General features: G+C 42.0%; 1 protein-coding gene across 5 annotated transcripts in view; it reads right to left on the bottom strand.

Annotated features, from left to right (window-relative positions):
- The window catches only part of sbf1 (SET binding factor 1), a 250,244-nt gene that overhangs the window by 156,247 nt on the left and 69,589 nt on the right, over positions 1–24,408 (bottom strand). Inside the window, exon 1 of one of the 5 annotated variants that reach the window (XM_059654535.1) lies at positions 21,957–21,993. The exons of the other annotated variants lie outside the window; for them this stretch is intronic. Within the exon in view, the coding sequence (XP_059510518.1) occupies positions 21,957–21,978 (22 nt within the window). The 5' untranslated portion in view covers positions 21,979–21,993. Of the gene's footprint in view, positions 1–21,956; positions 21,994–24,408 lie in introns of those variants that run through there. 5 annotated transcript variants of the gene reach the window in all.

The raw sequence follows: 24,408 nt of genomic DNA, 5'->3' as shown, positions 1-24,408 counted from the left end.
GGCGAATTTCCTGAACTGAACCCAAGCAGAGCAATGTTGGTTTTTGGCACAAGGGAAGCAATAATATCAGTTAGAAGTAATTTATATCTATTTTCATGGTAATGTTGATGTAATTCACAACTAAGTTGCAAGGGTTCTTGTCAGTTACACTAGTTCAGGGGATTCTGCGTTAGTGTCTAATTGTTCTAATCTTGATCCAGTTTCCTAACTACCCCTAATTCTATAAAATTTGACCTGCTTCATGACGTCCTTTGTTTCTTACTGCTTTTCTAAAATCCATGTACACCCCATCCACTGCATTTCTCTATTGTCTACTTCTGAAAATATCCAAGAGGTTTGGGAACTTCTTGAATTCTATGTTACTTCCTCATCTCAATACATAGAAATAAGTTCTCAGTGAGATACTCTCATGTTAACATGTCTGTAATTACTGAAACTAGCTCTAAATCTAAGTTAAATCAATAAACTGAGCGTTAAGAACTAAAACTGTCCCAGGTCTTTCATGTTGAAGGAAACAATTCATGCCCTAAACATTTCAGCATTTTGTTCTCTCCTCTAATGTTGTCTGACCCGAGTATTTGCAAGACGGGGACCATGTAGACATTACACATTTCCCAATTGTTTTTTTACTATGCAAAAACAATCTGCCCACTGTTACCCAATCTACCCATGCACGGTGGCTCAATAGTTAGCACTGCTGCCTCAAAGCACCAGAGATCCAGGTTCAATTCCACCCTCTGGCAACTTTGTGTGTGGAGTTTGCACATTCTCCAGGTGCTCCGGCTTCCTCTCACAGTCCAATAAAAGTGTGCAAGCTACGTGGATTGGTCACGGAAAACTGCCCATAGCGGGAGGGATGTGTAGATTAGGTGAGTTATAGAAGCATGGGTCTGGGTGGGATGTTGAGAGAGTCCTTGTGGGCTTGTTGGGCCGAAGGGCCTGTTTCCACACTGTAGGAATTCTAGGATAATTCATGGTCAACCAGATATTTTAGAAGTTGAAGGAATAATGTCATCGATGTTGAATTGCTAAATAATAAATAAACTGAAGGAGAACTTGTTTCATAAGACTGAAAAATTTCTCTTCCAAGCAAGAAAAATTACAGATCAGTGATGGGACACTCAATTGTGCTACAGAATATAGCGGGACAATTTTGTGTTGGTAAAGACCAACAATAATTTGTCAGATCCTGATTTTTCCCTAGAATCACAAAGGTGTAATCCAACTCATGAAGCTTCCCTCGGCTCTTCCGTTCCACAACGTAATGAGGTGTATTGCGCTTTCAGCAGGCAGGTGTGCTGCTGTTGATTAGCTTAGCTTTGAACAATGTCACCTGCCACTGACCAAATATTAGGTAGATGGTACTTAATCTGTTACTTGTTCAGCGAATTTATCAGAACACAGTTGACCAAGCAACAGTCAGATAAAATTAAAAAGTAAGTCGCAGCATTAAATCAACATGAGCAATTTCTTTGAAAGTGTTAACCAAAGACTACTTGCACCATGGGAACAAATTACATGTAGTATAACACATCACAAGAACATGACGTGCATTTATCATACAGTAGTACGCAGCAGATGACAAGCAGTTCAAGGCTAGAACAAAATAGAGGTAGTCAAATCAATACACCCACATCTTTGTATCAGAGATAATGGGAACTGCAGATGCTGGAGAATTCCAAGATAATAAAATGTGAGGCTGGATGAACACAGCAGGCCAAGCAGCATCTCAGGAGCACAAAAGCTGACGTTTCGGGCCTAGACCCTTCATCAGAGACGGGGATGGGGAGAGGGAACTGGAATAAATAGGGAGAGAGGGGGAGGCGGACCGAAGATGGAGAGTAAAGAAGATAGGTGGAGAGAGTATAGGTGGGGAGGTAGGGAGGGGATAGGTCAGTCCAGGGAAGACGGACAGGTCAAGGAGGTGGGATGAGGTTAGTAGGTAGATGGGGGTGCGGCTTCGGGTGGGAGGAAGGGATGGGTGAGAGGAAGAACCGGTTAGGGAGGCAGAGACAGGTTGGACTGGTTTTGGGATGCAGTGGGTGGGGAGGAAGAGCTGGGCTGGTTGTGTGGTGCAGTGGGGGGAGGGGACGAACTGGGCTGGTTTAGGGATGCAGTAGGGGAAGGGGAGATTTTGAAACTGGTGAAGTCCACATTGATACCATATGGCTGCAGGGTTCCCAGGCGGAATATGAGTTGCTGTTCCTGCAACCTTCGGGTGGCATCATTGTGGCACTGCAGGAGGCCCACGATGGACATGTCATCTAGAGAATGGGAGGGGGATTGGAAATGGTTTGCGACTGGGAGGTGCAGTTGTTTGTTGCGAACTGAGCGGAGGTGTTCTGCAAAGCGGTCCCCAAGCCTCCGCTTGGTTTCCCCAATGTAGAGGAAGCCGCACCGGGCACAGTGGATGCAGTATACCATATTGGCAGATGTGCAGGTGAACCTCTGCTTAATGTGGAATGTCATCTTGGGGCCTGGGATAGGGGTGAGGGAGGAGGTGTGGGGGCAAGTGTAGCATTTCCTGCGGTTGCAGGGGAAGGTGCCGGGTGTGGTGGGGTTGGAGGGCAGTGTGGAGCGAACAAGGGAGTCACGGAGAGAGTGGTCTCTCCAGAAAGCAGACAGGGGTGGGGATGGAAAAATGTCTTGGGTGGTGGGGTCGGATTGTAAATGGCGGAAGTGTCGGAGGATGATGCGTTGTATCCGGAGGTTGGTAGGGTGGTGTGTGAGAACGAGGGGGATCCTCTTAGGGCGGTTGTGGCGGGGGCGGGGTGTGAGGGATGTGTTGCGGGAAACACGGGAGACGCGGTCAAGGGCGTTCTCGATCACTGTGGGGGGAAAGTTGCGGTCCTTAAAGAACGTGGACATCTGGGATGTGCGGGAGTGGAATGTCTTATCGTGGGAGCAGATGCGGCGGAGGCGGAGGCGGAGGAATTGGGAATAGGGGATGGAATTTTTGCAGGAGGGTGGGTGGGAGGAGGTGTATTCTAGTTCTCTAGATGACATGTCCATCATGGGCCTCCTGCACTGCCACAATGATGCCACCCGAAGGTTGCAGGAACAGCAACTCATATTCCGCCTGGGAACCCTGCAGCCATATGGTATCAATGTGGACTTCACCAGTTTCAAAATCTCCCCTTCCCCTACTGCATCCCTAAACCAGCCCAGTTCGTCCCCTCCCCCCACTGCACCACACAACCAGCCCAGCTCTTCCACCCCACCCACTGCATCCCAAAACCAGTCCAACCTGTCTCTGCCTCCCTAACCGGTTCTTCCTCTCACCCATCCCTTCTTCCCACCCGAAGCCGCACCCCCATCTACCTACTAACCTCATCCCACCTCCTTGACCTGTCCGTCTTCCCTGGACTGACCTATCCCCTCCCTACCTCCCCACCTATACTCTCTCCACCTATCTTCTTTACTCTCCATCTTCGGTCCGCCTCCCCCTCTCTCCCTATTTATTCCAGTTCCCTCTCCCCATCCCCGTCTCTGATGAAGGGTCTAGGCCCGAAACGTCAGCTTTTGTGCTCCTGAGATGCTGCTTGGCCTGCTGTGTTCATCCAGCCTCACATTTTATTACCCACATCTTTGTGATCAGTTGTAGAACAGCAGTAGTCTGGGCAAAGTCACGGTAATATGGACATGCAATGCAGGGAATGAGTTGCAGTCTGATGTTGTTTATACATATATTAATGGTCAACCCCTGGATAGAAAGAGGTGTCTGCTGAAGTCACAGCTAGGCCATAAACTAATAATAACCCAATACCATACAGGATTAGAAGTTCTAATTCATTCAACATAGTCAAAGTCCAGTTTCAAGGGAGAGCAACTAACCAAAGTACAACTCTCCATTTTTAAGTCAGCTCCCATAAAAGATTCATCAAGTTTATCAACACCTAGATATGGTGCATACAATGTAGATGTGCAGGAAAGATCCAACATTAATGTTCTGAAGTAGGGTCACTGAATTTGAAATGTTAACACTGTTTTCACTTCACCAATGCTGCCAGACCTGCCCGGTTTCTCCAGAAATTTGTTTTTGTTTTCTTCAGATCTCCAGCATCTGGAGTTGTTTGTTTTATTTTAGGGTACAATGTGGGTTAGATCGAGTAAAGTTTTCATAGTAGAACATAAGGAATAGTTGTAGGAGTATAGCCAGGTGAGCCTGCTCCACAATTCAACATAATCATAGCTGATTCTAGATTTCAACTCCACTTTCCTGTCTGTTCCCATATCCTTGCCAAACCAAAATCTTCATTTCAGCCTTAAATGCATCCGCCAGTGGGGCAACCCTGACTTTCCGAGACAGAATTCCAAGGATTCACAATCCTTTATGTGGTACAATTTCTCTCAATTTAGTCCTAAATAATTTGCCCCCTCTCCTGAGTTTGCACCTCCAACTTGTTTCCACTGGTCAGTGAATTGGCAATCCCTTAGCATTACCACTCTTGAGCCCCTCTAGAAAACTGTACATTCTGATGATATTGCCTTATTCTTTTAAACACGAGAATGTAGATCCAAGTTGCTCAGCCTCTCAAAGTAAGATACGTTAACATGTTAGTCGTAAAAATGAAACCATTGAGCTATTCGCATAAAGACATGTACCAACATCACATTCCCACCTGTGCCTGCTATAAAGTGGTATCACATTCCACTATTCTATTCTAACAAGTCAACAACCAGGAGGTTGAGTTCATAACTGAAGCAATAGCATATCAACGTCTCCCTCCTACAAGCCAAAGTTTCCATTTGCTTCAAGAAGACTACTACATCATCCCTGTACCTAAGAAAGTAAATGCAATGTGCCTTAATGACTAGCGCCCATGGGATCCGACGCCAATAATCATGAAGTGCTTTGAGAGGCTAGTCATGACCCCCATCAATTCCAGACTCCTAGCCTGCCTTGATCCACTACAATTTTCCTACCAAAGCAATGGATTGGTCCACAACAGATGGCCATATCCCCAGCCCTGTACTCATCCCTGGGCCATCTAGACAAAGCCACCTATGTCTGACTCCTGCTCACTGACTACAGCTCTGCCTTCAACACCATATCCCTTTCAGACTAAACTTAAAACTCTGACCTTGGACTCGGGTCCGTCCTCTGCAACTGGATCCTCAACTTTTTGATCCACAGACCGCAGTCAGTGAAGATAGGTATGTGCACCTCCTCCACAACAACACTCAACACTGGAGACCCCCACCCCACCCCAAAGATGCATCCTCAGCCCCCAGCTAAACACCCTGTACACCCACGACTGTGTTGCCAAATTCCGAATGGACACCACCTACAAGTTCACTGATGACACCGGTGTAGTGGAACAGATATCTAACAACGAGTCAAAACACAGAAGGGAGATAAAGGGCTAGGTAAAATGTTGCAATGAAAACAATCACCCTCTTAACATCTCCAAAATTAAATAATTGATCAATGACTTCATTAAGGAGGAGGACACATTCCCGTCTACATCAATGGAACTGAAATTGAGGGGGCGGAGGGCATCAAGTTCCTTAGAGTGACAATAATTGACAACCTGTCCTGGGCTTCCCACCTGGATGTGACAGTCACGAAGGCACAACAATGTCTCCTCTTCCTCAGGCGGCTCAGGAAGTTTAGCATGTCCAGATGCACCACTGAAAACATACTGTCCAGGTGCATAACAGTCTAGTATGGCAACTGCTCTGCCCAGGATCTTAAAAAAACTACAGAAAGTGGTGTGCACAGCACAGACCCTCACGGACGCCAGTCTTCCTTCCATAGTCTATTTACACAGCTTGCTGTTCCGGAAAGGCTGCCAACAAAGACCCATCGCACTCTGGCAATGACTCCTGAAAATACTTCCATCAGGCACAAGATACAGAAGCCTGAACACATGCATGAACAGGTTCAGGAATAGCCTCTTCCCAGCCAGTAGTAAACTGACGAATGGACTCTCTAGCCTCAAAAATGCTGATCTTGCTTACATTGATGTAACCTAGCACACGCCATGTGAAATATAATCTGTATGCCTCTGTCTAAGTTTTTTACAATCTTTGTTCTATATATCCTTGCTTACTGTGAACTGCCTGTACTGCTCATAAACTAAGCTCTTCACTGTACTTTGGTACGTGTAACAATAAATCAATGATAACATAAAATAATCACGTCGGACATTTGGCTCCTTGAGCCTATTCCACTTTTCAATAAGATCCTGGTTGATCTCATTATGGTTTGAATTCAATTTTCCTGCCTACCCAAATGACCTTAGATTTTCATCAATTTAGAGATCTGACTAGCTTAGGTGGCTGCATGGCTGCAATGTGGTGCAGTATAATCCTAATGACAAGGGTTCAAAGAGACCTGTCTACTCAGAGAATCCCTACAGTGTGAAAGCAAGCCATTCAGCCCATCGAATCCACAGTGACCCTCTGAACAGCATCATACCCAGGCACACCCATCCTTGTAGCTCTGCAGTTGCCATGTCTAATCTACCTAGTCTGCACATTTTTAGACTGAGGGCGGAAACCAGAGCATCCAGAGGAAACCAATGAAGATACAGGGAGAATACACAAATTCCACACAGACAGACAAGTCACCCATGGGTGGAAGTGAACCTGGGACCCTGGTGCTTTGAGGCAGCCTGTGCCAACCACTGAGCCACCATACAGCTCCTCAGCTACACAACCAATTCTCTGTCTGTAATGGACAGATATCTTATTTCTTCACAATGAGGAGTAATTTAGGTCAGTAATTAGCCAATCAAAAATCTGTTAAGTCAGTCGTGAAATTATTCAATGCCACGTCCTCCGATGTTCACGGAGGAAGAATGGCCCTCTGACAGAAGAAAATCCTCATCTCCACCTTAAATGGAAAACCCTTTGTTTGCAAAATGATGTTCCATAATTATAGATTTTCTGAGGGAATACATCCCCATAGTACTACACTATCAAGGCCATTTGATCATATGTTTCAATAAAGGTGCCTTCTGCCTCTCTGCCAGGAGCCCGAGTTCAAGTCCCACCTGCTCAGAGGAGTGTAATACCAAATTCAGAGGCTGTCTCTCATTCTTCTAAACTCCCATAAATATAGACTCAGTCTGTTGAGGTTGGTTGGCTCGCCGAGCTGGTTTGTTGTTCTGCAGACATTTCGTTACCATCCTTGGTAACATCCTCAATGCGGCCTCTGATAAAACGTCTGTGTGTTTTCCCGCCTGGTTTTAAAATCTCTGGGGTCTATTGTGATGGGATCTTGTAGTAGCACTTGTCGTAGGAACTAAAGACCCAGTCCCCGCCATGGACAGGACCAATGACATCTAGAAGATCCTCTGCAGAGACTGCGAGAAACATTACATCGGACAAACAAAGGAAAATAACAACAAGAGTACATGAATACCAACTGGCTACAAAAGACATGACCAATACTCACTCATCTCAATCCACATGGACAAGGAGAGTCACAACTTCGACTGGAACAACACCAAGATCCTGGGACAGGCTAAGCAGAGACAAGCATGAGAATTCCTGGAAGCATGGCACTCCACAAAGCCGGCTATTAATAAACACATTGAACTCGACCCCATATATGTTCCACTACACAGGAAACCGGCAATCCATCACAACGGATCCCAGAGTTTAAAAACCAGAAGGGAAAACACACTGACGCTTCATCAGAGGCTGCACTGAGGATGTTACCAAGCATGGTAACGAAACGTCTGCAGATCAACAAACCAGCTCGGAGAGCCAACCAACCTTAACACCCACAAACCGAGCTACAGATCAACTCCAAAACCTTATAGACTCAACCTTTTCTCTTTATTCAAACCCTGCATTCCAGGAACTGTCTGAAAGTCTTCCATTGCAAAAAGGTTCTCCGTAAGTGGCTACAACTGTTTGCAATGCTCTGAAGGTGGTGTCACAAATAACCTTGTACAACTGGTCAGGAGTAGGCCATTTGCCCCTTGCCATTTGCAAAGGTCATGGCTGAACTGATATTCTTTCCTCCAGCAAGTTATGTCCACAGACACTACTACTTTTTGGCATCTCACGATATGTTGAGCTTAATATTCCAGTGTGTAGCCCAAGTACTCTGGCACTCTTTCCATTTACAAACACATTAACAAATTTCAACAATTAACACAAGCAAGCTGATAAATGCATAAAGGTGTGAATTATACAATTCATAGCAACCAGCTCCACCAGCTGAAGAAATAAAACTGTGTAAATACATGGCTAAAAGAGTGGTGTGGGAAAGTGGGGTTCCTTTTCATGAGGCACTGGCATCAGTATTGGAACAAGAGGGATCTGTACCATCAGGAGAGTCTCCACCTGAATGGAGCTGGCTCCAATGTTCTAGCAAAAAGGGTAAATAGGCTGGTCAATAGGACTTTAAACTAGAATGGGGGGTAGAGGAGGGACTGGTTAAACTTGCCCCAGTAGAAAACAATGCAGCAGGTTAACATCTGTAGTGGTGGATTCAACTACATGGAAAAATATTAAAGAAATGACAGGGAAGAACTCAGGAGAGGTTATTAAAGTCTCCAGCACAGACACAAATAGGACAGTGTGTTTAGAATGGTCTAGCAATCAAACACTGGAAAAACGAATGACAGTGAGAACAGGGAGGGTTAATACAGGACTGAAGGTGTTATATCTGAATGTGAGCTTGTGGCACAGATCAAAACTGGTAGGCATGACGTGGTAGGCATCACAGAGACGTGGCTGCAAGGGGATCAGGATTGGGAACTGAATATCCAAGGATATACATCCTATCGAAAAGAGAGGCAAGTGGGCTGAGGTTGCCTTATTAGTGAGAAATGAAATTAAATCAATTGGAAGAAACGAAGTAGAGTCAGATAGTGTAGAATCTGAGTGGATAGGATTGAGGAACCGCAAAGGTTTTTTAAAAAAAGCCATAGTTGGAGTTGTGTACAGGCCGCCAAACAGTAATCAGAAGCTGGGGCGCAAGGTACACCAGGAGATAGAAAAGGTGTACAAGAAAGGCAAAGTCACAGTGATCATGTGGGATTTCAAGATGCAGGTGGACTGGGAAAAATCACGTTGGTAGTGGATGGCAAGAAAAGGAGTTTGTAGAATGTCTATGAGATAGTGTTTTGGAGCAGCTTGTGATGCAGCCCACAAGGGAACAAGCAATACTGGCTTTAGTGTTGTGCAATGAGGCAGACTTGATAAGGGAGCTTAAGGTAAAGGAACCCTTTGGAGGCAGTCATCATAACATAGAATTTACTCTGCAAATTTGAGGAGGAAAAGATAGAATCAAAAGGTAACTGTATTACAGCAAAATAAAGGTGACTACAGAGGTACGAGGGAGGAATTGGGCAGAATTGATTGGAAGAGGAGCCAAGCAGCGAAACTGCAATGGCAGGAGTTTCTGGGAGTAATTCAGGAGATCCAGCAAAAATTCATGCCTAGGAAAAAGCAGCATGGTACAGGGAAGATGACTAAGGAAGACAGCGATAGCATAAGAGCAAAAGAGAAAGCATATAATGTGGCAAAGGACAGTGAGAAACCAGAGAACTGGGAAGCATACAAAGACCAAAAGCGGGCAACCATAATAAAAGAAATAAGGAGGGAGAACATTACATGTGAGGGTAAGCTAGCCAGTGAGATAAATGAAGACTATAGGAGTTTCCTTAGATATATAAAGGGCAAAAGAGAGACAAAAATAGACGTTGGACCACTGGAAAATGACGGTGGATAGTAGGTGAGGAGCAATGAAATGGCCGAGGAACTGAATAATTACTTCAAGTCAGTCTTCATGGTGGAAGACATGAGTAATCTCCCAAAAATTCAAGAGAGTCAGGGGGCAGAGCTGAGCTAGAAAAATCGCTAACATGACACCCCTGTTTAGATTAGATTAGACTAGATTCCCTACAGTGTGTAAACAGGCCCTTCGGCCCAACAAGTCCACACCGCCCCTTAAAGCATCCCACCCAGGGCCACCCCCCTATAACCCACACACCCCTAAACACTACGAGCAATTTAGCATGGCCAAACCACGTTGCCTGCACATCTTTGGACTGTGGGAGGAAACCCACGCAGACACGGGGAGAATGTGCAAACTCCACACAGACAGTCGCCCGAGGCTGGAATCGAATTCAAGTCCCTGGCACAGTGAGGCTGCAGTGCTAACCATTGAGCCACCATTTAAAAAGGGAGTAAGAAAAATGTCAGAATATTACAGGCTGCTTAGCCTAACCTCGGTCGTGGGTAAGATTTGAATCAGTCAGCATGGTTTCATCAAGGGGAAGTCATGCATGACAAATCTGGTAGCATTCTTCGAGGAATTAACAAGCAGAGTAGACTAAGGGGAGCCAATTGATGTTATCTACCTGGATGTCAAGCCTCTGGCAAGGTGCCGCACAGGAGGCTGCTGAGTGAGATAAGGGCCCATGGTGTTAGAGGCAAGGTGCTAGCATGGATAGAAGACTGGCTATCTGGCAGAAAGCAGAGATTGGGGATAAAAGGGTCTTTCTCAGGAAGGCTGCCAGTGATAAGAGATGTTCCACAGGGGTCAGTGTTGGGACCACAACTTTTCACTTTATAGATTAATTATCTAGATAAAGGAACTGTGGGAATTCTGGCTATGTTTGTAGATGATACAAAGACAGGTGGAGAGACAAGTAGCATTGAGGAGGTAGGGATGCTGCAGAAGGATGTGGACAGGTTAGGAGAGTGGGCAAAGAAGTGGCAGATGGAGGACAACATGGGAAAGTGTGAGCTCATGCACTTTGGTAAGAAGAATAAAAGCATGGACTATTTTCTAAATGGGAAGAAAATTCAGAAGTCTTAAGTGAAAAGAGACTTGGGAGTTCTGGTCCAGGATTCTCTCAAGATGAACTTGCAACCTAGCCTAGGCTGTATCCAAGTCTCAGACTCTCATTGTTAGATCATAAAATTCCTCCAGTGTAGAAACAGGCTCTTCAGCCCACCAAGTCCAGACCGTAATCCACTTAATCTCCACATCCCTGAACATCACGTGCAATTTAGCATGGCCAATCCACCCAGTCTGCACATCTTTGGACTGTGGGAGGAAACCCACACAGCAGGGAGAGAATGTGCAAACTCCACACAGACAAGGTTGGAATCGAACCTGGGTCCCTGGTGCTGTGAGGCAGCAGGGCTGACCACTGAGCCACCATGTGCTCTGAATAATAGAGAGGCTTTCTGAAATTGTCGACAGTTCTGGGTGCTACACTTTGGACATGCTGCTGACAGTGTGAGAGAGATTTGCGGGCATGGTTCCAGGGATGAAAAATTTCAGTTATAGAACATAGAACATTACAGCACAGTACAGGCCCTTCTGCCCTCGATGTTGTGCCGACCTGTCATACCGATCTCAAGCCCATCTAACCTACACTATTCCATGTACGTCCATATGCTTGTCCAATGAAGACTTAAATGTACCTCAAGTTGGCGAATCTACTACCGTTGCAGGCAAAGCGTTCCATTCCCTTACTACTCTGAGTAAAGAAACTACCTCTGACATCTGTCCTATATCTTTCACCCCTCAATTTAAAGCTATGCCTCCTCGTGCTCGCCATCACCATCCTAGGAAAAAGGCTCTCACTATCCACCCTATCTAACCCTCTGATTATTTTATATGTTTCAATTAAGTCACCTCTTAACCTTTTTCCTCTAATGAAAACAGCCTCAAGTCCCTCAGCCTTTCCTCGTAAGACCTTCCCTCCATACCAGGCAACATCCTAGTAAATCTCCTCTGCACTCTTTCCAAAGCTTCCACATCCTTCTTATAATGCGGTGACCAGAACTGTACACAATACTCCAAGTGCGGCCGCACCAGAGTTTTGTACAGCTTCACCAATAACCTCTTGGTTCCGGAACTCGATCCCTCTATTAATAAAAGCTAAAACACTGTATGCCTTCTTAAATTTGTGAATTTGGGATTGTTTATCTTGGAGAGGAAAATGTTAAGAGGAGATCTGATGAAATTTTTCAAAATCTTGATGAGTTTGGGTAGAGTATATAGATAAACTATTCCTGCTTATAAACAGAACGTGAACAAGGGGCCACCCATTTAAGCTAATTTGTAAAAGAAATAAATGTGCTCTGAGAAGAAACTGTGGTTATCAGACAAGGTGGTCAATTTGCAAAACTGTAACTTGGTCCTTTTCTTTGTGTGCATACATTCAAATAATACAGCCAAGGAATATGTAAAGATTTGTGTTGGCCTATATTTATATGCTTTCGTTCGCTGAGTTACTTTTTAAAAAATATACCCTCCCACATTGTGCTGATGAGCAAGTGTCAGCCTGTGCACAGTTATCTTGTTGCTTAGAATCAAGCTCAAGTTGGCATCTGAGGTGGCAAAGATTACACACTCATACGGTGAGCCAGTTACAGTTCAAGAATCATAGGATCAGCCCAACAAGTCCACACCAACCCTCACAGCTTCCCACCCAAATCCATCACCTTACAACCCACTTAAACTACGCACTCCTGAACACTATGGGCAATTTAGCATTGCCAGTTCACCTAGCTTGCACATCTTTGGACTGTGGGAGGCAACCAGAACACCCAGAGGAAACTCATGCAGACACCGGGAGAACGTGCAAACTCCAGACAGACTGCCACCAGAGGCTGGAATTGAACCTGGGTCCCTAGCACTGTGAGGCAGCAATGATAACCGCAGAGCCACCATGCTGCCTCAGTTATTCATTCCTTGATGAGAAACCAATACCTTGAAGTGTAGCTCCAGCATTTTGCTATATTATTAACTTGTTAGCCATCTGAACAGATTCTCAGATGCTTATTGCGACTCTGGAAGAATAACATGTCGAGTGGCTTGTGCCAAACCTGTATTAACATTATGATGGGATATGGGAGAATGCTTGGATATTCTAAGTTGTGATTTCATGGTTTGCAAATTTGGTCAGAAATCATGGATAACTTCATTAAATAGTTCATTATTTTTAAACACTAACATGTGTTATTAAAATTTAAGCCTCCTCTATCTCAGTGAGTTTAGAGTGAGTCATTGAGCAATACAGACCAGCCAAGTCACATGTTTAAGTACTGATGTGCATCAGTTCTCATGTTGGTGCCAAGGATTTCGGAGATGTCCATAGCACTTTGAATAAGGAGACAAAGTTTGGCTGAAGTTGAAAGCCCTCATTGATGTCTAGTGAGCCCTACAGGAAGTGAATACTGAATGAGATCAGGATCGGTAAAGCTCTTAGTAATTGAGTAGTTTCCCATTGTTTTCAGTTTGGATTCGTACAAAATCAGTAGCAAGGGCCTGCATTTAGGTAAATTTCCATAATATGAGACAACCCAATATTGAGGCACAACACCCCTCAATCCATCAGTCAATCTATTCAACACAAAATTCATTCACTTGGGGCGTATATTTACCACATTTTGAATACATTTTCAAAATAGTAGTAGTCATCTTTATTTTAAAAACTGAGCTGAAATGAGGACAACTGTGCTTCTTTTTAGAAAAGGTTTGAAAAAGTGTCTGCAATTGTGAAAGCAAGTAACTTGACATTTTCAATCAACTTGTTCAGAAATGTTTTGACACCCCTTCGATGGAGGTAAGACTTGAATCTTCCGGGCTCAGAGCAAGGGACATACCTCTACGCTACAAGAGCTCTTGCGCGTAACCTGATACCCAAGGCACTCATTGTAAACAGCTGTTTGAGAAAGAACTAATTGAAGTTCAAATTGCAGGTCATCTGGACTTAAGGGTATGTTCTGACAAAACTCATTAGTAACAAAAATTCATTGGTTTGTGGAGCAGTAACACTTATCCACAACTTTGCTTGCCAGTAACTAAGAGATTTGGTTGTCAGATGGCTGAGCAGCTTGATGTTGGAAACGTGTTGAAAGAGAGGGAGAAAAGAAATGTGCAGATCTTCTCCCCTCCCAGAAACAGCCTGTTAAAATTTCAGTTTAAAGCTTTACAAAATGTCTCCTGCAGCTATTGCTGTAAGCTGTGACTTTAGAATTGATGAATCAGAAAAACTTTACATGGTAATTAGTTACTCAGTAGTACTTCTAAATCCTGTGGGAATGAGACTGGGGGCTGCAGGGAGGATGAGCAAACAGACCATAGCACTGTATGGGACCCATTGAAGAGGGGGGAGAAAGGAGAAATGTAGTTATAATTGAGAACAGTATCATAAAGGGAATAGAAACTATTCTTTGTGGCTTGGATTGAGAGTCTGGAAGGTTGTGTTGCTGTCTGGCGCCCAGGCTCAGGAAATCTTATCTGGGCTGCAAAGGTACCTGGAATGGGAGGGGAAAGATCCCATTATCATGGTCCACGTAGGTACCAACGAATAGGTTGAAAGAAGTTCTGCTGAAGAAATATGAGCAGCCAGGAGCCAAGCTAAAAAGCGGAACCAAAAAGGCAGTAATCTCTGGATTACTACTTGATCCACGAGCAAACTAAAGGAAGAACATATAAACACAGCTGAATTCAATGTCAAACATAATACGCCAGTTGGTAAAGAACACTAAGAATGAAACTATGAACAAAGATTGGAATACTAGTATCAAAAAGACTTGACTGTGAAAGTCAGGATTGGCGAAAGCAATAGAATGATAGATAAAGCCGAACCAAGCATAGCATTAACAAGAAATAATTTTACGGAGAAAGCGGAAAGCTTTGGAAAGAAAAATGGATGTTGACAACTTAGTCCTAGTAGCGATTCATTTTTACCTTGTCTTCACGGAGAAGGCTTATCTGCAAATTATGGTTAACTGGCATGGGCATATTCAAGAACATACTGCCATGGATATCTTTAGCACAAACGCAACTGCAGTTTTAACAAATGCACGCCAGATAAAGTTTACTGTGCAGATGATTAAACTGCAAGGGGTGACAAACATCAGGATTTTTTTTGTTGCTGCATACATGTCTGGAAGTGAAAAACTTGGCTTGTTATTCATCAGCAAATTCAAAAAGTCAAGGCGTTTACACCATACCAATTATTTGCCTGTCAACCATCAAACAAGCCAGAAGACCAGGATGACATCAACAATTTGCACTTCTTCACTTCAACAACTGGATCACCATGTGCAGCATAAAAACATATGGGTAATTGCTCAGCTCGTAATATTGTCCCAGGGCTAAAATATAGAATTTTTTTTCTCCTATCCATACAACTTCAGTTACCTAACAAATGGGCCAAAGTATAAATGGAAATTTAACATGTTTTTGTACATGAGTTTTGTCTCAAATCTGTTGAAAACGTCGATGTAGACTTCACCCTGAAGAATGTCTAGGCTATGGCAAAGCAGGAAGCAATCTGGAAATGCTTTATGCTGCAATTTTGTTTACTGCTAATAATAACGGTTTCAATGGATTTTCAATCTGTGATGTAGGAGATGGTGTCACATTACAATCTTATCAAAATTTGGATTAGAAAGAGAGAGAGAATTTCGACTGCTGCGGCTACTGTTCATGATGCTAAACCTTGTGTTATACCAGTGAATGGCAGCAGCTTCTGAGGTGGTGGATTAGGCACAGATGGAAGCTGAATGTCTGCACTTTACCAGTGTCAAAGCATCCCAATAAATTAGACTCATTGTATGACAATTTTCAATAAGCTGCCCATACAAACGAAAAAGCATTTGAGGTACTGGGTCAGACTTCCTGCCTTGTAAAGAAAGAGGAATTGTCAAGCATGGAGCAACCGTCATTGAAAATTATTTTCAAAGCTAACTGATTTGTCTATGGTTGCCAATGTTTTAGACTAATATCCCGTTAATTGTATTTTGTTTTAAAGCAGTTCCACAAATAACAAGTTTTAGGATTTTCTGATTTTTTTTGTTATTGTTGACCTGGTTTACAAGGGCCCAGAGGTGTCAATGTAACACAGTAATACTGTGCCAATGACAGCGTAGACTTTAAGTCTCCTTATCTCAAAGTGATTAGAATGGTTCCAGCAACATTCGTAGATTGATTCTAGGGGTCAAACATTGTCTGTTGGCACAGTCTGTCCAATTGCTTAATGGTAAATAGCCTTCAGAAGGATGAGAAATGATCTGATGGACCGCACAAAATTATTGAGAGGTTTTTTTCAAGGTCAGGATTGTGAGGCTGTTTCCTCTGCTTTGAAAGTTTAAAACTAGGGTCCATGTAGAGATGATAAGCCAGTGATTTAGAACTGAGTTTGAAAGAAATCTTTTGCTCTCAAGGTTGTGAGTCTTTTGAAATTCTGTATCCAAGAAAAACAGTAAATGTATCTGTAAATGTTTGGTTATTGAATATACTCAAGGCAGAGGTCAATTAGATGTTTGAATACTAAGGAAATGTGGGCTTAAGATGAGAAACTGAAGCCCTACATTCCAGAAACTGGGTGACAAAAGATCAGATTGGAGCCTCGTATTGCATGTTTTTATTTAAAAAGATGGCCAATAAAAAACAGACCTCCTGTCCTAACCACTAGAGTTTCTGGTCCTATTTATAATTTTCCAGTCAAACAATTGGATATGTTATGACATACCTCCGTTGCCATCAAATCTTTAAATGGGACTTGAGCTTGGACCTTCTGCACCAGAGGTAGTGTCATTACACTGTGCCACAATACATTAAAATTACTGAAATAGCAGCAATTCAATGAACCTGTTCAGTCTGTTGTGACACACCTGTGGTGGGTGTGGCTTGAATCCAGATCCCTGGCACTGAGAAAGTGAGGAACCTAGTTCATATTTGAGAAATTGAATTTATACAAGTAAACGTTTTAATAGCTGAAAAATATTGGGTGTGGGTAATAGTAATTGAGGGAAGCACCTGTTTCCTTCATCAATGAAAACAGGTATGAATGTAATCTGAAGATGGAATATATATGACTCAAAGCATTAATCCTGTTTCTTTTTCATCAAATGCTGCCAGTCCTGCACTTTTCCAGCACTTTCTGGTTTTATTTCAGGTCTCCAGTATTCACAGTATTTTACTACTTTCCTCATTTTCTTGTCGTCTCATTTCATTTGTCACTAATAGATTTCCTATAATCTGTCACTCATCTGTCAATCTCATGGCCTTCCATTGTCTGTCTTGTATGTTGTTTCTATGGCCTCTTGTACTCTCTCATATTATTGATCTTTGCATTCTGCCTTGAGTGTTCTCTCAGTCTTTCATTATCTTACTCTGTCTGCATTTTCTCTTTCCTCCCACCTCTGCATCCAAACGGAATAATTGCTCAATTAGATTTTTGCAGGACATATTGGTTGCATGTTAATCTTGGTGACTGGTGGCTGCAAATAGAAAGTATTGCTTTATGGAATCTGGAAGCCATTATAAATTATTGCTGAATCTACTTCATGAGTTTGATGCTAGAGTTGTATTTGCTGGAATATTTGCAAGGTTCTTAATACTTAAAAAAAAAAGGAGATCCATCCAAGACCATAAGGCATATGAGCAAAAATTAGGCCATTTGGCTAATCGAGTATGCTCCGCCATTCAATCATGGTTGGTAAGTTCTTCAGCCCGATTCTCTTACTTTCTCCCAGCAACCCTTGATCCCCTTGGTAATCAGAAACTTATCTCAATCTTAAATGTACTCAGTGGCCTGGCTTCCACAGCCTTCTGTGGCAGTGAATTTCAACGAGAGTGGTGAACCGATGAAGGTGTTTCTCCTTATCTCCATTCTAAAAGGTTTTCCCTTTACTCGAAGGCTGTGCCCTCGGGTTCTCACCTCTCCTACCAATGGAAGCATCTTCCTAACATCCATTCTGTCCAGACCATTCAGTATTCTGAAAGTTTCAATTAGATTCCCCCCTCCTCATCCTTCTGAACTCCAATGAGTATAGTCCCAGAGTCCTCAAACATTCCTCATACATTAAACTTTCCATTCCTGGGACTGATCTTGTGAACCTCCTCTGAACCCACTCCAGGGCCAGTACATCTTTCCTGGGAATATGGGGCCCAAAACAGCACACAATACTCCAAATGTAGACTAGGCTGTATCCAAGTTTCAGACTCTCAACAATACTCCAGTTGAAGAGTAACTAGCGTCTTATATAGTTTTAGCTTAATCTCTGCACTCTTGTACCCTATATCACACTTAATAAAGTACAAGATAACGTGCACTTTGTTAACCATGTTCTCCATCTACCTGCCATATTTAATGACTCCTACACAGACATCCACTTCTCTCTGAAGAATTCAGTTCTGAAGGAAGGTCACTGGGCCCAAAGCATTAACTCTGATTTCTCTCCAAAGATGCTGCCAGACCTGCTTAGATTTCCAGCATCCATAGTTCTTTCGTTTGTTACACTCAATTCTCTCATTTCCCACAGCCCCTTTAGAATAATGCCCTTCAACGTATAATGTTTTGCTATGTTATTTTTACAAAATGCAATACCTCACCTGTCACCTATTCGTCCAGTCTATCAATTTGTTACCGTCCTTACATTCTATATTATCTTCCACACATTTTACAATCCTTCCAAGTTTATACCATCTGTATACTTGAAAATTCTTATCTGCATTCCAAGTAGACCATTAGCATTAATCAAGAAAAGCTAGAACCCTAACACAAACTACAGTGGAGCTCCACCTCAAACCTTCTGCCAGTCTGAAAAATATTGATTAACCATTACTCTGTTTCATATCACTTGCCGGTTTTGTATCCACACATCCTTAACTCCATGTCCTATAGCTTTTCTCAAGTCTGTTCTGCCACACTTTCAAAAATCTGTTGGAAGCCCATGTAGATCACATCAACAGCATTACCTCATCAAGCCTGTTATCTCTTCCAAAAACTTCAAGACAGTTAGTCGAACAGGGCTTTCCTTAAGAATGTGTGCTGGCTTTACGGAATTAACAGGTATTTGACTATGTGACTTAATTCTATTGTGAATTATCGTTTTTAGACACACCCCCACTACCAAATTTAAACTCAGTGGTAATTACTGGACTTTTTCTTAACCTTCTAAATAAATTTGAAAAACATTTGGAAAAATTTTCCAAGTTATTTCTGACACCAGATATTGCAGGGCCAGCACTGATAATGTTCTGAACCCATTAGGAGGCCAGGTAATGAAAAGAAGAAAGGAATGAGTTCTCTCAATCCCCAGTGTAGTTATGCTGATAATGACCCAAAAGGTCAAACTACTCCCAGTTCTAGGATCACAGAAAAATTTTACAGACCATCTGGTCAGCTATATAGTTCTAAAACAGAATTACTGAAAAACTTTAATGAGTGAACTGACATTGATTAAATGCTCATCCAACTCACTAAAATACTGATAAGTCTTGGCCACAATCATCTTCAAGTACGTACATTCCAAACACAACCTCATTTACACTTAATTGTTGGAATTTTGTGCATCTATTCATCTTCTGCTTTTCAACATCATCCAATGCCCCCTTCAGCCAACCTCAAGGACACAGTAAACAGTTTTGATTATTGGCTAATTGCAATGTTTTTACATTTAAGCCATCCAACAATTCCAGTTTGGGGCAGCAATTTCTGAATATCACTATCCCCTTATTATACACTTACACCTACCATTCAGTCTAGTTTATCCCAATTCACTGAGCACAAATGATTCTTCTCTATGCTATATGCAGATCACCTGTTGAGCCACTACTCCACAATTGGCCAAAATGTAATTACCAGGGATAATTACATTACACACATTGGTTCCAAAATTTTATCTACTATATGAATACAATAAAATTGACTTTGCCATGTTGACTTACAAGCTATTAAAACAAATAACTAAATGGAACAGATCTGGACTCATCATCAAAATTAACAGTACAAAGCTAAATACAGTCAAAACAGCTCAATATTCTGTTGACACCAACAATCCATGCAAATAGTGCACACTCCCCATTCACATTCAAATAGTTATCAATAACACAATATTTGTAATTTGTTCGCGAGATTCAGAGGTCAGTGAATAAGCCAGTCAGTGACTAAACCCCACCACTACACCCTTTGAAGTGGAGCAAAACAAGAAATATACGGAACATACTATGTCTCCATCTGTATTTATATTGCACATTATCTTGTGACAATTTTTTTGAAAATTCATTCGTGGGAATGCGAACGTGGCTGGCTGGTTGATCAGCATTTATTGCCAGTCCCTAGTCAGGTGTGTTACATGTCACAGCATTCCCAGCCTCTGACTCACTCTTGTAGGTCAGTGTGTTAATATGGCCAGTCCAGGCGAGTTTCTGCTCAATAGGGACTTGGAGAATCTTGATAGTGGGGGATTCAGTGTTGATAATACCACTGAATATCAAAGGGAGGTGGTTAGATTGTCTCTTATTGGAGATGGTCATCACCTGGTTTTGCATTGCATGAACGTTCCTTGCTACTTGTCAGCCCAAATCTGATATTGTCCGGATCTTGCTGCCTTTGAACATGTACTGCAAATTTATCGAAACCTTCCATTTAGACATTTCATGTTGATATACTGTACTTCCCATTATTAAAAAAATCAAATTTCTAATGTAACTTTTTATGACAACCATAAGGTCAATACAGGTAGAAATCATCAGATGGCTAAAAAACTATTTGCACATTATCCCAATTCTATCATCTTCCTTGCAGTTGTACATTATTTTCAGGGTTGGAGATAGTGATCACTCAAAAATAATTTGTTTTCAAGTTCCTCTTCCTATGTCCTGACTGACTCCAGATTTCCATTTGCTCCCATACTTTCCAACTTGCTGGCCCCAATATTTGCCAGCTCATCTCACCTCTGCCCCACAAGCACATTAGTGTCAGCACCAACCCAATTCATGAGCTATCATTGTGATCTACTACTCCTTTTGGCAACACTGCATCTAAAGAATGGCACAGAGCCTTGGCTTCATTATTTTAAGAATTATACACTTGCACTGAAGGCAGTTCACAGCAAGTTCGCTTGGTGAGCCCCTGGGTGCAAAGTTTGTATTTTGAGAAATGGTTGAGCTAATTGGGTCTGCACTCAATGGAGCAGAGAAGAATGGAAAGTGATCTTATTGAAACGTATAAGCTCCCAACGGGGCTTCAAAGGGCAAATGCTGAGAGTCGGTGTTCCCTTTCACGAGGCAGTCAAGAACTACGATGCACAGTTAAAAACAATAAGGGGTCCCCATTCCAAGACAGAGGTGAGTAACTGAATCTAAGTGGGTAGTAAATCTTTTGAATTTTTGACCATTGAGATCTGCAGCCTGAGTAATTGAATATATTCAAAGCCGAGATAAATATCTCAAATTAGGGGAGAATCAAAAGGTAATGGAAAATGGGCAGGAAAATGATCCTGAAACCTTGACAAGTCATGATCATCAGCCATGAAAGTACTGAATGGCAGAACAGGCTCAAGGGGCTAAATGCCTTACTCCAGGCTCTTATTAAATCAATTCAGAGAGCATGCAAACCTGCCTCAGTGCCACCATCACATCATCAATGGCAATGCTGTACTAATCCATTAAACCGCCAGCCACATTATCTAACGCAAATCATTAGGAGAACATTAAATATCTGCAATGTCATTGTAAGGATCACTGTGAATCAGACCTCTCTCTATGTAAATCTTACACACCTTGTCCTTATTCCAAAATATAACTGCCAATTTTGGCTTCGGTTTGAATACTGACTGCTTTCTGACACTCCTCAAATAACCCTATTTTAGTTGATTTGATCTTTCACCATTACCACTATTAGTCAGGCTGATCTTCTCAGCAGTCTGACGATTGAGAACTTGATTTTTTTCAGCTTGCAGAAGCATTATGTATAATTCATTCATTTCTGTACAATGTAAAATATTTTCAAACTGTAATGTTTGCATTGGTGAAGTAACAGTATTTTTTTTTAAAAAGGAAAGAACATTTGCTTACAGTTCCTAAACTAACAAGTACGTTTTCAAAAGGTCTGTGCACGAAATCTTAGGAAGTGAAAAAGAATATTGTACAGGAAGTGGTAAACTGCAACTTCAATTATACAAGCAAAGGAGCACTCAAGCCACAAAACTATGCATGCTATACATACCAGTGGAGACAAGAAGGATCATCAAACCAAACAACTTCCTCTGCAGTATCCTCTCATGTAAAGTCACCTTTCAACTTGTAATTTCAAAATTAATATAAAAAAGAAGTGGTCTTTGAGAGCAGTTTGCTGAGATCTAATGTGGTGAATACAGATAGATCAGATCAGTCTGTAGCAATCTTGCAGCAGATACAGGAAGAAGCGGGCTTACATACCTAGCTAGGACTTGACCATGTGATTTAAGCTGATCAGCTCAATACTGAGGAAAGTGCTGGACAGTCAGTGTGCTACCCTTAGCCGAGACATTTAAGTCCTGCCTGCCGGTTGCAACGGTCAGGTGAATGTTAAAAAATGTACTCTACAGAACAGTAGCAATGTGAGAGCTATTCCTTTCTCAACTAAAACCCATTTAACTGATCATTCATTTCATCATTTCATGAGACCTTATAAAGTAACTCTTTTGTACATAACAGTCCACAAAGTGCACTGAGACAGTTTTGAGCTATGTCAAGAATAAATATCAGAATAATTCGAAACCCATGAGGCAATTACTTACTACAGTGGGGATATTTCTAAACACATGAATAATTTGATCACTAACTGTTATAACTCCTGTCCCTATTAATAACTGGCTAAGTATTTTCGAAGTTGCTAGAAGTTATCAAAATGCATTTTGCATCAGGGAACAAAGAATGCTAACAAACGTTCACTAGAATATTGGTGAATTCTACAGAAACCAGTAAGTTTTCAAAATGATTGATCTGATATTATTCTTTACACAACCTCCTCCTACTTTAACTAGTACTCTTATATTGCTACTCCTTTCTCCCTCATGTACATCTCAAATACATTAATGCTCTTCAATTCTAAGACTCCATGTTGTTCGGAAAGTTCCACATTCTCACCACTGAGAAACACATTCTTCCCACAAAGAAAACAAGTTTCTCCTAAACTTCTGAACATGGACCTGAAAGAACAATTCTGTTGACCATGGATATAGGATTGTTGTCACACACATATAGCCAGAATCCAAGGAGGAACTTATTTTCTGTGGTAAGAATGTGGTTTCTCAGTGGTGAGAATGTGGAGCTCTCACTACAACATGGGATCTTTGAGGCATACAGTTTTGGTGCATTCAAGAATTACCTGAGGGAGAACGGAACAAAAGAATATGTTTAGAAATATTAATGTGAGGGGAGACTTGGGAAAAGAATTAACAGGAACACAGACCTATTTCTTTGCTCTAAAATTCACTATATCACTATCCCAGCTGACAGTAACATTGCACAAGTCAAATTCCAAAGTAAAACCTGGCTTGATATATCACATGTTTAAACTTGTGCAGTTGGCTACCATGATGGCTAGTGACTGAACATATTCACATGAGCTGTTCTTTAACTCAACACCACACAAAAGCTGTATGACACTGTTTAAAATGACCTTAACATAGAAGTTTCAACCAGTTTCCCCACCAACATTCTTTACAGATAATGGATTAGTTCAGTTGGCTGGACAAGTGATTTCTGATGCAGATTGATGCCAACAGCATGGGTTCAATTGCTGCAGCGGTCAAGGTTTCAACGAAAGGCTTTTCTTCTCAACCCCTTGCCTGAGGCAAATGACTCAGGTTAAACCACCACCACATGCCTCTCTCGAATGATCTGGTAAGGCATGTGGTGATGTTACTTTTTATTTTGCTTTGAACATACTTTCACAGTAGTAACCCCGACACCTATCCCATCAAACCAGTTCAGAATTTTTAAAACCTCTATTCCGTTAAAACCCTTAGTCTTCTCTTTTCCAGAGAAAAGAGTCTCAGCCTGTTCAGCCTGTTAGTAATTACCTAAAAGTACTGGTAGTAATATTGTAAATCTATTCATAGAACTATGATTCTGCATAAGTTAACAATTTCTGATTTTGAATTGTATTTCTCTGGAAATAAACCTAGTGCTTTGTTTCCCATTTTTAATTGACCGATTAATCCGGATTGCTATTGTCTGTCATTTGTATATGGGTGCCCTAAGTTCCCAATGCACTTCTACCCCACTTATACTTATTCACATCCTGATTTTACAAATATGAACTTGGATTGTTGCACTCTAAGTACAATGCTCATCATAACACAATAACTTATAAGCTTTATCACTAAGCCAGCACTGTTTTCTCCAGCCATTCACCAGCATTGGAAATTACATCTGCCACAAAGGAGGTGTGGCTTTGCAAGTGAAGATAAACAGTCACAGCTAAGGTTATAAAACAATGAAAGAACTGTGGGTGCTGGAAAACAGAAACAAAAACAGAAATTGCTGGAAATGCTAAGATCTGGCAGCATCTACAGAGACAAATCAGAGTTAAAGTTTCAGGTTCAATGACACTTCCTCAGGACAGCAAAGATTGTAAAAGGCGTAAGAAGCCTGTAAAGCGAAATGTCAAACTCCTGCATTCTTTGCCGTAA

This window comes from Stegostoma tigrinum, chromosome 25, assembly GCF_030684315.1.
Source record: "Stegostoma tigrinum isolate sSteTig4 chromosome 25, sSteTig4.hap1, whole genome shotgun sequence".
Classification (NCBI taxonomy): Eukaryota; Metazoa; Chordata; class Chondrichthyes; order Orectolobiformes; family Stegostomatidae; genus Stegostoma; species Stegostoma tigrinum.
The sequence above is the reverse complement of the archived record's forward strand: the minus strand, read 5'-3'. Positions and strand labels throughout refer to the sequence as shown.